The sequence below is a fragment of the Prionailurus bengalensis genome, chromosome B3 (assembly GCF_016509475.1).
Source record: "Prionailurus bengalensis isolate Pbe53 chromosome B3, Fcat_Pben_1.1_paternal_pri, whole genome shotgun sequence".
Lineage (NCBI taxonomy): Eukaryota > Metazoa > Chordata > Mammalia > Carnivora > Felidae > Prionailurus > Prionailurus bengalensis.
In genome coordinates this window covers 33,838,863-33,853,512 of record NC_057355.1, presented here as the reverse complement: position 1 = coordinate 33,853,512, position 14,650 = coordinate 33,838,863, and the positions used below count along the sequence as shown (strand labels likewise).

Sequence of the window (14,650 nt, the reverse complement as noted above, 5' to 3'; positions counted from 1 at the left end):
GCCTGCCTCCGCCCCGAGGGCCCGCCTCCGCCCGCCCATTGGCTGTTGGGCGGGACCGCCCTGCCCATTGGCCGTTACTCCCTCCTGAACGCTGCGAGCTTTGCGCAGATTCTAAGGCTCCCACTTCCCGACCTCCAAGTCTCGGTGGCCATCGGTTTGCACCTTCTGCTCCTCAGAGCGCAGGCCTTGGGTCCCCTCCAGGCTCTTCCTCTTCAGCCCTACCCGTCTCGGAGCTCGGTGCCCTCTGCAGCAACCTCCTCCCGAGCTCCAGGGCAGGTTTCAGCGTCTCCCCACAGCAGCTAAGGGACAGGAGTAGGGAACGAGGTATTTTGAACTGTTTGAACCGCATAGTCAGGGCAGTCAGGGAGCTTTCATGCTTTTCCCAGAGTTGGGTCCTACGGAGGGACTGAAGATGGCCAGAAATCAAGTGGGGGAGCAAGACAGAGTGGGGCGATGTGACAGTTACCTGGGCCTTGGGAATGGGGCCAAAGCCCTATCCCATCTTACCTGGCCTGCAGCACCCTTCCCTCCTCCCACTAGGTAGGGCTTCGTTCTTAGAAGTGGTCTGGAGGGGTAAGATTCAGTCCCATTTCCAAACCCGTCCCCACCCCTCGGTGCTTTGTCAAGGGGGTAAGACATTGGCAAACAGAAGGGGACAAAGGGAACCCAGAGGTAAATATTCTGGAAACTGGGAGCCGTAGCTGGTGTCTTCCTACAGTACCCTTACATTCGAGGCCTCTGCTGCACAAGACATAAGGGGAGGTGCAGGGCAATGGCCACATCACTCAGTTTACCCACCAGAGCAGGAGGGAGGGGCCCTTGTTGCTGCCCTCTCCTCTTTGGTCCAAATAAGCCAATAAAATGTCCCCAGCTGCAGTTTTTAGAAACCCAGCTACCACTTCCTCAGGGTGCCTGAGGATAAGGGGTAACCTGTATCCTCGACAGCTACTGCCTTCCCAGCACCGCTGCATCCCGTAGAGAAGATGGCAGGTGACCTGGGTCATCACACAGGAGCAACCATCAGGGCGCAAGGCCCTTACCATTTTCACCCTCAGAGGACAGGGTTCCCCACCAGACACACACACACACCCCCCCCCACTGCCCCCCCCCCCATCAGAAAAGAGAGGAAACCGGTACTTCAGCTGTTGTTTATTGACACAGGTAGGCTCTGTAGCAATAGGCTGGGAGGTGGCTGCAGTAGTGGGGAAAATGGAGGGTGGGGGGCGTGTTTGCCTGCAACAGCTGAGTGGAGTGTAGGAACACAAGTGCACAATGCACGACAAGGGGAGCCTGAGGGGGATGGGGGAGCAAGGAAGGGCCCGGGCCTGTCTCCTTAAACTGGAACCACTGCCCTATGCCACAACTCTTGCTGGCGGTCTCTCGATGCCAGGCCGGGGGTGGGAGTTGTCTGGGTATCCATTTTCTATAGGAACTGAATGGAATACACAAAAAGGAGATGCAGCAGCGGTTGCCCTCTGTTAAGCTCTGGGGCTTCCAGTCCTGCAAACTCCCTTCATCCCTAGCTTGGGTGGGGTCACATGATGTGCAACGCAGCTCTGGGTTACCTCACCCGAACAGGGTCTTAAAAAAAGTCAGGTTTCAGAGGCATTAATCTTCTTCCCTAGCATCCCAGCCCACCAGTGCCACACTACAACCCCCAAGTGAGCACTACAAGCATTGCTGGCCTAATGGATGGGTTGGGGGAAGGGGATGGGACGGGGCTGGAGAAGGGGCTCTTGGGGCCTGTCATGGCACAGGCACTACACGCATGGTATTGGTGAAGCCGGAGCCAGGGCGCCACCCGGTCAGCACAATGACCACATCTCCCTTCTTGAAGAAGCCTCGGGCCTTGCCTAAAGGAAGAGAAGAAAGGTTGGTGAGTAAAAGCCAAGCCAGGCAGATGTGCACCTGGCTGACTGCCCCGCAGCCAGAGGGAGCAAGCAGGGCTGGCTCATCATTACTTCCTTACACCACAAGGTGGCGCAAGCATCACAGCCCAGGCAAAGGGGATGCATGAGGGAGGCCCAGATATTTCCTTATCAATCAAAGAGAGTTGGCAGGGACCTTTGGACATCACTCATTTTATACTCCAGAGGGTGGAGAGCCTTCCCCAAAGTCAGAGCTAGTTGCTTCCGCTCATCCATTGACATCTTACTTTTATCAGGGACAAAGGTCATGAGTACATAATCTGTGTGTATGACACCCAGCAGTGTTTGAGCTCTAATTTTTTTTTAGCCCTCAGTAATAAGCAGATGCCAAAGAGCAGACAACCCTGACTATCCAGGATCCTTTGCTTTGGGCCCCACGCTGGAAGACAGTGAGAGGCAGTGGGCAACTGAGCCCCAAAACTCAAAATGCTCCTCTTCCCTCCTGGGCTCAGCCCAGAACTTGAGGGAATGGGATGGAGGGTTCAGAGAACATTCCCAAGAAGACAGCTAGGGCTCTTGCACACCCTAAGGTCAGCATGTTCCCCTTTCTGTAGGATCCCAGGGACACCAGCGCTCAAGCATCCTCCCCACCCCTCCAAGCTCTAGCCCTTGCTCCCAGCCACGCACCAACATTCATGGCCAAGTTCACCCGAAGGTCCACATCCTCAGCCCAGGCCTCCTGCACTGGGTCCTTACACACCACAGGGAAGATGCCGCGGTACAGGTGGGCCTGGCGGGCAGTCTGGTGATTCCGAGTCACAGCAATGATGGGGGCGCGGGGGCGGTATCTGGCCACCTGGTGAGCAGACCTGAGACAGGATGATGGACGGGCAAGAGAGACCATTAAACAGTGTTCCGGGAGCCTCCCAGGAAGCCCTGGAGAGCCTTCAGCAACAGCTCACCCTCTAATCCAACTCACTATTGCCAGCCTGTGACCCTACCGTTTTAGCATCTGCTCCCAAAGCCGGGGCAGACCCTCATCCTGTATCTTCCACAGCACGTACTACGCTTCTTCTACTACGACATCTCTAGCTTTGCTACCCGCTTGCCTTCCTCGGGCCCCAGGGTCATACCAGCCCAGCATGGTCAGTCTCACCCTATCACCCGACATGCACCATAGCTGGCAGAACCCCCTCCTCTGAACTTTTCCATTCTGGCACAGATACAGCCCTGCCCAACCTCACCAGCACCCATTCCCTCTCGCTGCCAACAACAGCTATAAGCCAAGCAGCATGTGAATAGCACCTGACTCTTGACATCTGCAAAGAACAGGAGCAGAGCCCACCATCCCCCCTGGGACTCTGCAGCATAAGCCTTCCCTACTTCTGTGCCCTTTCCCCAGCCCACATGGCCCCCAAGTCCCTGAAACGGTCCCAGCAACTGGGCTCTAGAGCCAACCCTGAGTATGTAAGCCAGGCTTAGAAATCTGGGTGTTACCCAGGAGGCAAGACCAGGAGATGGGAAGGTTAGTGCCAGTGGGTCTGCCTGTGAAGGCTATGGAGGGTTGGGGGGCCCCCTGAGCCCCGGGGCCAGGTGCTTCCTGGAACATGGACACTGTACACTTGGGTTGCAGATGTCTCTCAGGAGTTGAGGTGGGCCTGCTTGCAGGAGGCACTGGGCCTCAGAGGGCAAACTGTAAGGACACTCAACAGGTGTCCAGGAAACTTAAGCCATGTCACAGCAGAGAATGCCCTGCTAAAGACCTGGCCCCCATACAAGGCTTTCAGAGGAGCAAGTGCTGAAGTCGGGACTAGTAAGGGTGAAATCCCAGAAGACTGGAGCTAAAAATAGCCAAATAGCAAAGGATGGACCTTTTCACAAAGGTCAATCCTAATGGTTGGTGCTGTTTATCCCAAGCCCTCTACCGAGGGAGTTTGCACAGATCTCATGTCCTGCTTCTACAGAAAGCCCCACCTGCCACTCCTCAGTGCACGGGGACCGCCTGATCTGCTCCCCTCTACCCCCCCCCCCCCTCCAAAAAACCCTCGTGGCCCTAGGGTCAGGGATGGGGAGCACACTCCCAGACTGGGGCAGTGACACAGGCTAATTCAATCTCCCGGACTAGGAAAAGATCCCAAGGCGAAGGCCAAACACAGGCCTCTGCATGGCTGCATGGCACCAGAGAGCCAGCAAGACATCATGGTGACCTTTCCTGGTGCTGAACCCACTTGCCTTTGGGGCTCAAAGACTGACAGGGACAGGTGCACCAACCAAACAGCATGTCAGCGAACAGCACTAATTTTCCAAACTGACCGTTTAAAGAGTACACAGTAATTGGAATGAACAAAATGGCCATCTACTTTTTTAAGAGATTAGCTTTTAGATATGAAAGAACCACTTGTAGTCGGTCTATCTGTAGTTCTATGATTAAGTCTCTGGTTTCTCTGGAGGAGGTAAACTTGCTTTGGATCCAAATGATCCAACGCCACTTAGGAGGGCTGCCTGGAATCCTCTGGGCCCTGGTGGCAGGCAGAGGGGTCTTACCTTGGCTCAGTGCCATCTGAGCCCTGTTCAATGCGCTGCTCTCAGGACACCCAAGAGAGGTGTCCCCGAGCAGGGCATCCCCAGGGCACCGCCACCACCTCCTACCTGCCAGACTTGGTGAGGACGATTATGGCCCCACTGCAGCACTTGAACGAGGCCTCCACGGCGCCCACGGCGGCGGCTTCGGTGGGGTCGCTGGTAATGGGCGCCAGGCGGCGGAGTTCCTCAAATAATTGCAAGTGGTAGATGGCAGCCTCTGCCTCACGGGCAATCTAGGGGAGCAACATCCGTCCAGAGGGACGAGAGGGGGACAGAGCTTTGTCAGAGCTGTGTCACAACGGGAGAGGGTGAGGAAGAGTCGCACAGACAGCTGGTGAGGAACGTGTCCCTGGATGCGTGGCCAAGAGGAGCCCAACTACTAGAGATGCTGAGCCGAGCGACATCAAGACTCACAGGAACTAGTCCTTCGCCAGGTGCCTGTGACATCCACTGTGCCTACTGAGCCAAAGGACCCTTTGATCCTGCCCTGCCCTGACCTCCCTGGCTGGCTTCCTGCAGACGAGAAGAGGGCTGGGCCCTAGCGGTCTTCCAGATCGGCTGGAGCGAGAGGCTGGTTATCCTACAGAGTTACCTGTCCTTGGGGCCCTACCTGCCAGACTCCGTCAGAACTATCAAAGCTGCTGCTAAACACTTATAAGAAGCCTCCACGCTGCCCATGGCCATGGCTTCCATGAGGTCTGTGGAGTGGCTTGAGCCTCGCACAAGTTCTTCAAACAGCTTGCGGTGGAACATGGCTGCCTCAGCCTCACGAGCTATCTGTAAGGTTTAGGGGGGGAGGAGAGGCAAGGAAGAGAGAAGGAGGAGGGAAAAAAACGAGAGACAACACATGGAAAGACAGAATGGGGAATTAATCAGAGGAAGGTAACCTTAGGTTAATTGGCTAAATCTGTCCTTCAGGCAGACGCAAAGAGGCAGCATGATGAAAGCCCAACTGCTCAGGGATGGGTGGAGAATTTCTAGCACCAATTGCTGCTGCTTCCCCTCCAAGAGAGGAAAAATCGGTTCTTCCATTCTGGAAGGATTTGTTCAGTGGGGGTGGGGGTAGAGAGAGACAACATGGCGGCAGGCTCTAGCACCTCGGCACAGAAACATGCCCAGGCTGGGCCCACGCCACTCCCTGGGAGGACTTGACCATGCTGCCTCATGACACAGCTTATGGGAAGAAACAGGCCCTCCCTCCTCACATGGCTGTCTGGTTACCACAAGGCTCCTCCATGGGCTTCCATGCACACACGGAGCATTTGCTTGGCTTCAGGCACAGGGCTGCTGCTACGAGCCTTTCCAAATGCCCTGCACGCTGAACACCGTGGGAAAGCTGGGGTCAGACAGAGCCAAAGCCACACAGCTTCACCGTGTTGCAAGCACAAAGGTGGAGAAATGGCAGATTTGTGAGGGTCACACTGAACAGCCATGTGAAGAGACAGATGGCCTGTGGAAGCACACAGGTAAGTTTAAGATGACATTTGATTATTAACATGTAAGGATTACCACAGTCATGAGAAAGCCATTCAGTTATTCACAGACCACCTGCTCAGATAACATCAAAAATTAGAAAATTTAAACTTCAGAAGATTATAATGCAACCAGAAGCATCTTAGAGAATGATGCGGGAGGGGAGAATCAGTAATAACATCTCATTAATTGGACAGTATCTATAAGCAGGCATGTGGCAGGATTTACTAGGTTACAGGTTTTATTTCTCTGAGAATTGGGTGCATGCAGCCCAAAGACGAGGAGACATGAACAGGAAACAGAACCATACCTGGTACTGCCTAGCCCTTAGTCATGGGTCATTCATTGCCTCAGACACAAAAGAAAGCAGTGAGCAGCTGCAAGAAGCTATTAGCCAGTGTTAACTGAGGACATGGAAAGGAGAAGTCTGCACCACCTAGCCCAGACCCCATAACTCATCTTCTGAGCAGTGCCATCCAAGCCCTGCAGTTCCCTCTAAGGTGTCTGTCTGTCCACAGGGAAGACTGGGGGTATGGAAAAGCAGAACTGGAATTCAGAGGCCAGAGCCTGATTCTTAGCCAATACAGGCCCCTAATGGAGACATGGCTTTATCTCCTGCTAGATAAAGCACTGTAATGCAGGAGAACACTGGCTCTGGAGACAGCAGATCTGGATACAAACTGAGGCTTTATCATCATGTAATCCTCATCTATCAGCTAGGCTGACATCTATCACACAGAGGATATGAAGACTCCATCAATCTGTACTACCTAATAACTAGACACACAGGAAAGGCGGAAAGGAAGGTTTTTTGGAGGGGGTGTTGCTTAAATTTGGTGCAGGGGAGGGTGTGTCACACAAAGGGCATGAGGATCCTTTGCTGACAGGAAGGTTAAAAAAAAACCCACTTCAGAATTAGAGGCAAGTTCGCTGAGCTCCACACACATCATGAGCACTGACGTGGGGCTGTTGTTGAGAAAGTGAACCTACAGCACTCAGTTCTCCCTGGCCTGAGGAGCCCTGGTAACTGAAGCCTGGGCGGACTCTTGAGCAAGTCTAGAGCTGGACCAGACAAGGCAGAGGAACGGAGAAGCAGCCCAGCAGCGGGTCACGGCCGAGCCAAGAGCCTTGAAGAGCTAGCTCAAAGAAGAGCCGCGTCCAGGACTCCTCCGGATGCTCGATCCAGGCCCAGCAGGCCCAGCCCTCCTCCTGCCTCTATTTGTGGACCTGCTGCCAGTCACTAAACCCCACATTTTAGCCTGAGGCATGTGCAGCAGCTCAGCAAAGCAGGCCCGGCTGCAGGCGCCATGCAAGGAGAGCTCGGTCACCACCCCCAAGCACACCCGGGGCCCCGGGGGTGGGGAGGGGGTGGTGGCACCTGATGTGGAACAGGTGGGGAATCAAATGGACCCCAAACAGATCGGCTGAGAACAGGAGCCTATGGCTTTTTCCAGAATGGGACAGAGATACTCAGGGGTCCTTCGGGCTGTCCAGAGGAAAACTACAAGTAATCTTAGTACTTGAATCAAGGGATGGACTCACAGCCTTGAAGCCAGAAGTGAAGTGCGCTCTAATGGAGGACGCCTCCAGAGCAGAGGAAAGAGGAGGGAGTGTGGGCAGGGAAGGCAGAGGAGGAAAAAACCCAACGTACCCCTCTCCCCAGCACACACCTCCTCACTCTTATTGTGACTTATAGAGGATCATCAAAGACTGAGGGCCCAGACGCCTAAAAGGTGTCACTCTGTACCAGAGCTTGCCTCCACCCTGGGCCCGGCCTGAGCCCGCGGAGATGGGGAGACTTGAAAACTCACCAGGTGCTGCATGCGAACAGCCTCCAGGGGGTAGTCCCCTTTGGCGGTCTCTCCAGAAAGCATGATACAGTCGGCTCCATCCAAGACCGCATTGGCCACATCACTGCCCTCAGCCCTGGTGGGACGGGGCTTCTTGATCATGCTCTCCAGCATCTGGGAGGGGGACAGGGCATGAGTGAGATGCAGCCTCGGCAGCCTTCAGAGATGAAGGTCTACCAGCTAACCCCCTGGATACGTGTCTGCACATGAGGGGAAGGAAGGGTGTGTGTGTGTTTGAGAGACATGGGGCAGGCCCTGGGGAGAGCCGAGGTGGCCTCCCTGTATAAGCGTATGAGCGCAGGGAGAGGCACATGCCTGCGTCGCACAGATGACAGGCTTCCCAGCTCGGTTGCACCTCCCAATCATCATCTTCTGAGCAAGGAAGACCTTCTCTGCAGGAATCTCAATGCCTAGATCACCACGAGCCACCATGATCCCATCGCTGGCTTCCAGGATTTCATCAAACCTGACAGAGAGGTTAGGAAGAGAGAGAGGTTACATGGAACAAGGCCACAACTGCATTAATTACTGCACACAGGAAGTTCTCCTGGGTTCTATGACCTCATCACGCGTATAAAGAGGCGACGGGGTGTTCCAGCTACCTTAGCTGCCCCCCAAAGTAGGCTAACACTTGCCCTGGCTTCTTCAGCACTAGCATGAGAACTTCACTGAAGGGGCAGGGAGGAGAGCAAGGTTTCCTCCAAAGCCCTGTAGGCTCATTTCCTCTCCATCTGCACCTCAAGGCCCCCTCTTAAGGCATCTCTCTACCGTCTCCACTCTAGCTAGCACTTCCAAGGCAGAAAGAGAACCCGAGGCCAACTGACTGCTCACAACATAAAGGTCCTTGACCAGAAGGGCTGCTCCTTGAGGTGGCCCCCTCCCAACGTGCTGAAGGCAAGAATAGCTGTGGCTCTGCCTGGTCTGTGGCCAGGGTCAGCGAGCACCCATGGCTCATCAGGATGGCAGGATCCCAGTACAAAGGACGTCTATGCAAAGTTAAGGATGGCAAGGTCAAACAGTGGGCGGGGCCGCTCCACCCACCCTCCCCAAGTACATGCCTAATCCACACAAGTAGGTCTAGGGTTTTAGCTGTGCCGGCTTATGTTCCTAGCAGGGAGCTGGAGAGGAACAGAGGTCACGGAGCTGGTCATACCCACTGGGCTCAACCTAGGGAATACTGGGGAGGTGGTGAAACAGAGCTGGGACCATCTAATACACCTGGAGAGGCACATGCTTTCCTCCAGGAAGCTGGTAACATTCCAGAGCCCAAACATCAGGCCAGCTGCTTTCTAAGCGAAGATAAGGACACCACGAGCTTCCACATGCCTCCCAAGTGAGGGGCTAAAAAGGGCCCCTTCCTAAGGGCCTGCTATCTTCCTTCTGTTGTGAAAAAATGGTGGTGTAGGTGGGGGGGTGGAGGGGCAATATCCCCTTATTCCGGCAAACATAGGTAGTGCTCCTTATTAGGAGGACAGCATAATGGCCCTTGACCTGTGAGCAGTCACCCTGTCCACTCCCAACACTGGCCCAACTCCCTGGGCCTGTGGAAGAGTATCAATCACCACTGGGAAGCACCAGCATGCCCATCACCTGGGAAGATATATATGTATTTTTTTTTTAAATACCAATGCCTTGGGGCACCTTCGGACTCAGTCCGAAGAGCCGTGCGACTCTTGGTCTCAGGGTTGTGGGTTTGAGCCCCAAGCTGGGTGTAGACACTGTATACATACATGCATGAATAAAAATAACCAATGCCTTTCATTCTCCCCGCTTAAGAGGGACTCCATGGGTCTGGCCTAAGCTAGGGAGTCTGCATTCTGATAGGCTGGTCACCAGGTTTGGGAACTGGATATTCACAGGATATAGCCTTTTTGGAAAGTGCGGGGGGGGGGGGGGGGGGGGGGGGGGGGGGGGCACTTACCTCCGAACTCCCTCATGATTCTCGATTTTGCTGATTATCTTGATGTTCTTTCCTTTTTCTCCCAGGACCTTTCTAACTTCATGGACATCAGATGCCTTGCGGATGAAAGATGCAAACACCATATCTACATCCTGCTCTACCCCAAATTTCAGATCCTGAATGTCCTTTTCTGACACAGCAGGCAAGTCCACAGCAGCCCCAGGAAGGTTCACACCCTTCTTGCTCCCCAGGGAGCCACCATTCTCCACCTCTGTCACCAGGAAGTCAGCACCTATGTAAAACAGAGTGGGGGGGAGGGGCAGAGCAATGAGGGCACAACATCCTCAACAGGAAGCAGGCTCTCCCCAGTACAGTGAACTGAAAGCAGTACATTGTGGGCACTGGAGCCCTATGTCCAGAAGTCAAATACCACCTCACTAATTGTATAATCTTGGGCAAGTCAACTAACCTCTCTGTGCCTCAGTTTCCTCACCTGCTATATAGGGATAATAGTATCTGATACTCATAAGACTGTTTTAAAATTTACACAAATTATCGTGTAAAATGCTTAGGACCAGTGCCGGACACTTAAATATCAGCTATCATCCCCAAGTATACTAGAGTCCTGCACGTATCATATTGACAGAAGAGAGAAAGCAGAAAGGCTTTCTAACAGTGAGGATGGATTAAAAAAAAATTCTCGTATCTCCTAAAAGCACGATTAAGTTGAAGTCTGTTTTAAAAAACAACATAAGGAATTATAGAGGAACCTGGGTGGCTCAGCCGATTAAGCGTTGGCTCAGGTGGTGATGATCTCATGGTTTGTGAGTTCAAGCCCTGCATCGGGCTCTGACAGCATGGAGCCTGCTTGGGTTCTGTCTGTCTGCCCCTCCCCCACTTGCTCTCTCTCACAAAATAAATAACTTAGGAAAAAAAAAAGAGGAATTCCTGAGAATAGACTTAATCTTGCTGTCAGCCAAACAAACTTCCCATGTTCCTTGTGTTAAAGGAAATTTAAAGAATCGGAGATGGTTTTAGACAATGAGATGCTGACTCCAGTACCTTTCTCCTTCACCAACAGAGAGATAAGCCCATCGTCCACGTAGACCTTGCTGCCCACTTCCACCACCTTGCAAATGTTCTTGTAGTCCAGCCACAGGACGTTCTCATCACATTTTTCCATGTAGGCATTGTCCAAGGTGATCTTGAGAGTGGCTCCTTTCTTCAGCTCCACCTCTGCGGTGCCACTCTACAGACAAAACAGTTTACTGCCATGAGTCCAGCCCTCATGGCAGGAAAAGAAAAGTTCTTTCCTCCTGGGAAAAATGCTCAAATCTCAGCCAGAAGCACAATAAAGCGTCTGGCTTTGGGAATAAATGATCTTCTTCTCAAACTTATCTCAAAGAAGTCATTCAGGAAAAACCTACAACATTTTAGTCACACTATTTAATGACAGGGGAAAAGGGATGAAGAGAGGCTTGGAACTAGGTTTTTAGAGTAAAAAAGCTTCCTCTCGGGGCACCTGGGTGGCACAGTCGGTTAAGCGTCCGACTTCAGCCAGGTCACGATCTCACGGTCCGTGAGTTCAAGCCCCGCGTCAGGCTCTGGGCTGATGGCTCAGAGCCTGGAGCCTGTTTCCGATTCTGTGTCTCCCTCTCTCTGCCCCTCCCCCGTTCATGCTCTGTCTCTCTCTGTCCCCAAAATAAATAAACGTTGAAAAAAAAAAAAAAAGCTTCCTCTCTGGTATCATTTCTTAGCAAAGTACATCAAATCAACATCGTTTACAGTGATGAATAGAACTCTCCTTTCTAGATCTAAACTAAGGAACATGGCCTCCGAGCAGGGCACAGACATGGCCCTCCAGAGCCCACCGCCCCCTGTACCTTCCCCGTCCCCACTCCCGGTGATACTTACGCCCTTGATGAGCCCAGTTCGGATCTCAGGTCCTTTGGTGTCCAGGGCCACAGCAACTGGCCGGTAACGAATGGGGTCAGAAGCAAAGCTTTCCGTGGCTGCACGCACATTCTTGATGGTCTCAGCATGGTACTGGGGGTAAGGAAGGAGAATGATGGGTGTCCTCCCACATGAGGAGCTAGCCCCAGAACTGAAGTTGATCCCTCAAGGAAAAGCCTTGGATGTTCCAGACCCCTGCCTTCTTTGGCTAGCCTCAGTGTCATCCATTCACTGAGCACCCTCAACCTTATCTCAATCCCCTTGGTTTCTGCCCACTTCTTCCATAGCACTAACTCGCTCATGGGAAAATCTTAGTTTAGAACACTGCCACCAAAACCCACTACAGGTATGGTGTAAACACATCTCAACATAAAAAGAAGCGTGTCTTATTTTCTCTAGGACCTAGGAATTACTCTCCCTCGGCAAATAAAACAGGCAACTGGAATAAAAGACCTTGCACTTATGTGTGCACAGTGCTGGTCCGGCAATCAGTGTCAGATTCTGATAGATTTGGCAATTCTGAGCTTTTTCCTCTACTGATTCCAAGTACAATTCAAACTCCAGAGTTATTTACTTAAGCTTACAATGGCCAAGCTACACAACTCATTGCTAAGGTCCGGCAGACCTGGTTTTTACAATCACTTTCTGGAGCAGTCTAGGGAAAGGTGGGAATATGCCTCTCTCTGAACTAAATGCCCTGGCTTCCATCTTTTTCCTAAGCCCTTTCTTTTTTCCAATTGTTGCTACCATCTGACTAAAAGGAGACTCAAAGCCAAGATGTCAAAAGTGCTTAGTATAATCAACAGGACACTGCTGGTAACAGAAGCACCCAATTCAGCACTTTGCAGGCCCTGTCCTTCAGCCACCCGGTCCAGGAGAGTAGTACCCACAAGGAGGCTGGAGGGGAGCCGGAACAAGGACAGTGCTGCCAGAAGCCTGTGTCTGAAAATCTTCAGCTTCTAATTATGCCATCTAATGAGGACCAATGGCCGTTTTCTGGGGGCAGAGGCCCTTATTCTAAGTTATAAAATTTCTTTCTATTGCTGACTCACAATAAAAACAATAGAGAATAGAATATAGAGATAACTTTTCAAAGAAATGGGTGTTTCATATGGTCAAATCCCTTTCCCTCGGAGCTGATGTGAGGCGTAAAAGAATCCATGAAGTATTCAGAACAGAGATGAACAACAGTAATTACTTAATAATTGTTACCTAGCATTACCATCATGTTCTATTGACCATTCTATTTCATCCAATATGCACTTTGTGTTTGGTCATGAGGCAGGGCATTCTTTTAGTAGACAACTGGATTTGGCTGTGAAGTTTTATTTGTGCTTTCTGCCTCTAAGGGAACAAGCCTCGTGTGCTAACCTGTCTGGTTCGGGTACTGTCCTTGGCTCATCTTACTGTCAGGGTGTGCTGATTTCAAAGAACATACTGGGAAGACTTCTGTACTTCTCTAGGCTCTGGGACAGTGTGACAGAGGATCTAACTGCTCCTTCAAGGCAGTCAGAAGGAAGTCATCAAAGTCATTTAGGCCCGGTGTTCTGAACCAGAGCTAGAGCTAATGGCCACATTTTCAATTTCTTCAGGCTGTTCATCTATTTATATTTTCTACATCTTGGATATTACCTTTTCTTGGAAAAGAGTCAAGTTCATCTCAATGTATAGAAATTAAAGAAGTCTTTTTATGACTTTCAAACTCTCTTCTAATACATAGGAAACATTCCCTTCTCCTACTTTTTTTTTTTGTGCATCCTGCTTCTTGACCAGGTTTTCCAAAAGTTTCTGTGCTACAGAGGTGTTTTGGTTTGTCAAATTTAGTTTTTATTTCATGAAGTTATGCTTTTAAATCAATGCTTTCCCTTCACCCTTTTTAGATTATTTGGCTACTAGTATTTTAACGATTTCATTTACTTTCATTAGGACTTTTGTTTTCTGGTAAGTACATTTAAGTCTGTGTTAAGACTTAAAGTTTCCACAAAAAAATATGCCAGAGGATATGGCCTATATAATTTCCATTTTATGGAACTTGAGGGGTGGGTTTTGGTGACCTAATAAATTTTAAAATCCTAAGCATTTTAAATAAATATGTGTTTTGGTCTTGAGTGGACATAAAGTCATCTATTTATATACATACCAATAAGATTATTAGGTCTTATGTTATTAGGTCTTACATATCTACAGTTATCTTTTGGTACACTGCTGGAAGGTGTACTGACGTCTTCCACTAGGGCTGTGGTTTTGCTGGATGTTAACAAGTGGTAAAGAAGTCCATCAGTTAATACTGTCCTTGTGGAAGATTCTAAATTTAGGTTGTTTAAAAGTCAGTATCACTGGGACCACATGTTCAGTAAGAACACATCTTGCCCAGGTGAACTGCTACAAGTGGGGTTAGGGAGACTGGCAAAAAGATAAGATGCAGAGAGTAGATGGCCCTCTGTTAGAGGGAGAGAAAACAATTTCAATGTTCTGTTTTAAAAGAGTACTTAAAAACTGTCAAGAGCTGGGAAAGCATGCTATAGCATCTAGTCAAACTTGCATGTGAAGTAAGAGCTCTGACATGCAGTCAAAACTAAAACTGTTTATGTTACATTATGTAATATTAAATTATATAACTATATATAATATTAGAACAATTTCAGATGAGCCAAAACCCTGATCCCAGAGACAACCTTATCCTGGTCAAAAACCGCAGAATAAACCCACTAGAGAGACTTGGGGAGTATTTTGTTGTTGCTGGGTTTTTTTTAAGTCCCAATTCTAACTTAGGAATAAGAGTCAAAGCAGAGGTTATCTCCAAATGCGTCTTGTAGTTTAAAAAGACCAAAATCCCTGAGCCAGCCCCTGTCCAGCAGGTGCAGTAGACAGCACGCAGCCTTGCCATTTCAGAGCTGCAGTGGTGTTATTTTACTGGATGGAAGAGGCCACAAGCCTAGTTAAAGGTCAACTTCTTAAAATCTATTTCTGCTTCTTCTGCTACACAGAGGAGACCCTGGCACGGTCCAGGAGAAGGGATCAAT

General features: G+C 50.7%; 1 protein-coding gene across 12 annotated transcripts in view; it reads right to left on the bottom strand.

Moving 5' to 3' along the window:
- Positions 1-1,134: 1,134 nt before the first annotated feature.
- The window catches only part of LOC122467579 (protein mono-ADP-ribosyltransferase PARP6), a 62,403-nt gene continuing 48,887 nt past the window's right edge, over positions 1,135-14,650 (bottom strand). For 10 of the 12 annotated variants that reach the window (XM_043553976.1, XM_043553975.1, XM_043553973.1 and 7 more), the window contains 8 exons: positions 11,589-11,720; positions 10,737-10,923; positions 9,696-9,966; positions 8,090-8,240; positions 7,736-7,888; positions 4,518-4,684; positions 2,556-2,737; positions 1,135-1,853 (listed from right to left, as the gene is read on the bottom strand). In XM_043553976.1, coding sequence (XP_043409911.1) covers positions 1,747-1,853; positions 2,556-2,737; positions 4,518-4,684; positions 7,736-7,888; positions 8,090-8,240; positions 9,696-9,966; positions 10,737-10,923; positions 11,589-11,720 — 1,350 coding nt within the window. In that variant the 3' untranslated portion in view covers positions 1,135-1,746. Of the gene's footprint in view, positions 1,854-2,555; positions 2,738-4,517; positions 4,685-5,061; positions 5,229-7,735; positions 7,889-8,089; positions 8,241-9,695; positions 9,967-10,736; positions 10,924-11,588; positions 11,721-14,650 lie in introns of all 12 variants that reach the window. The other 2 variants (XM_043553974.1, XM_043553987.1) reach the window with 1 other exon arrangement.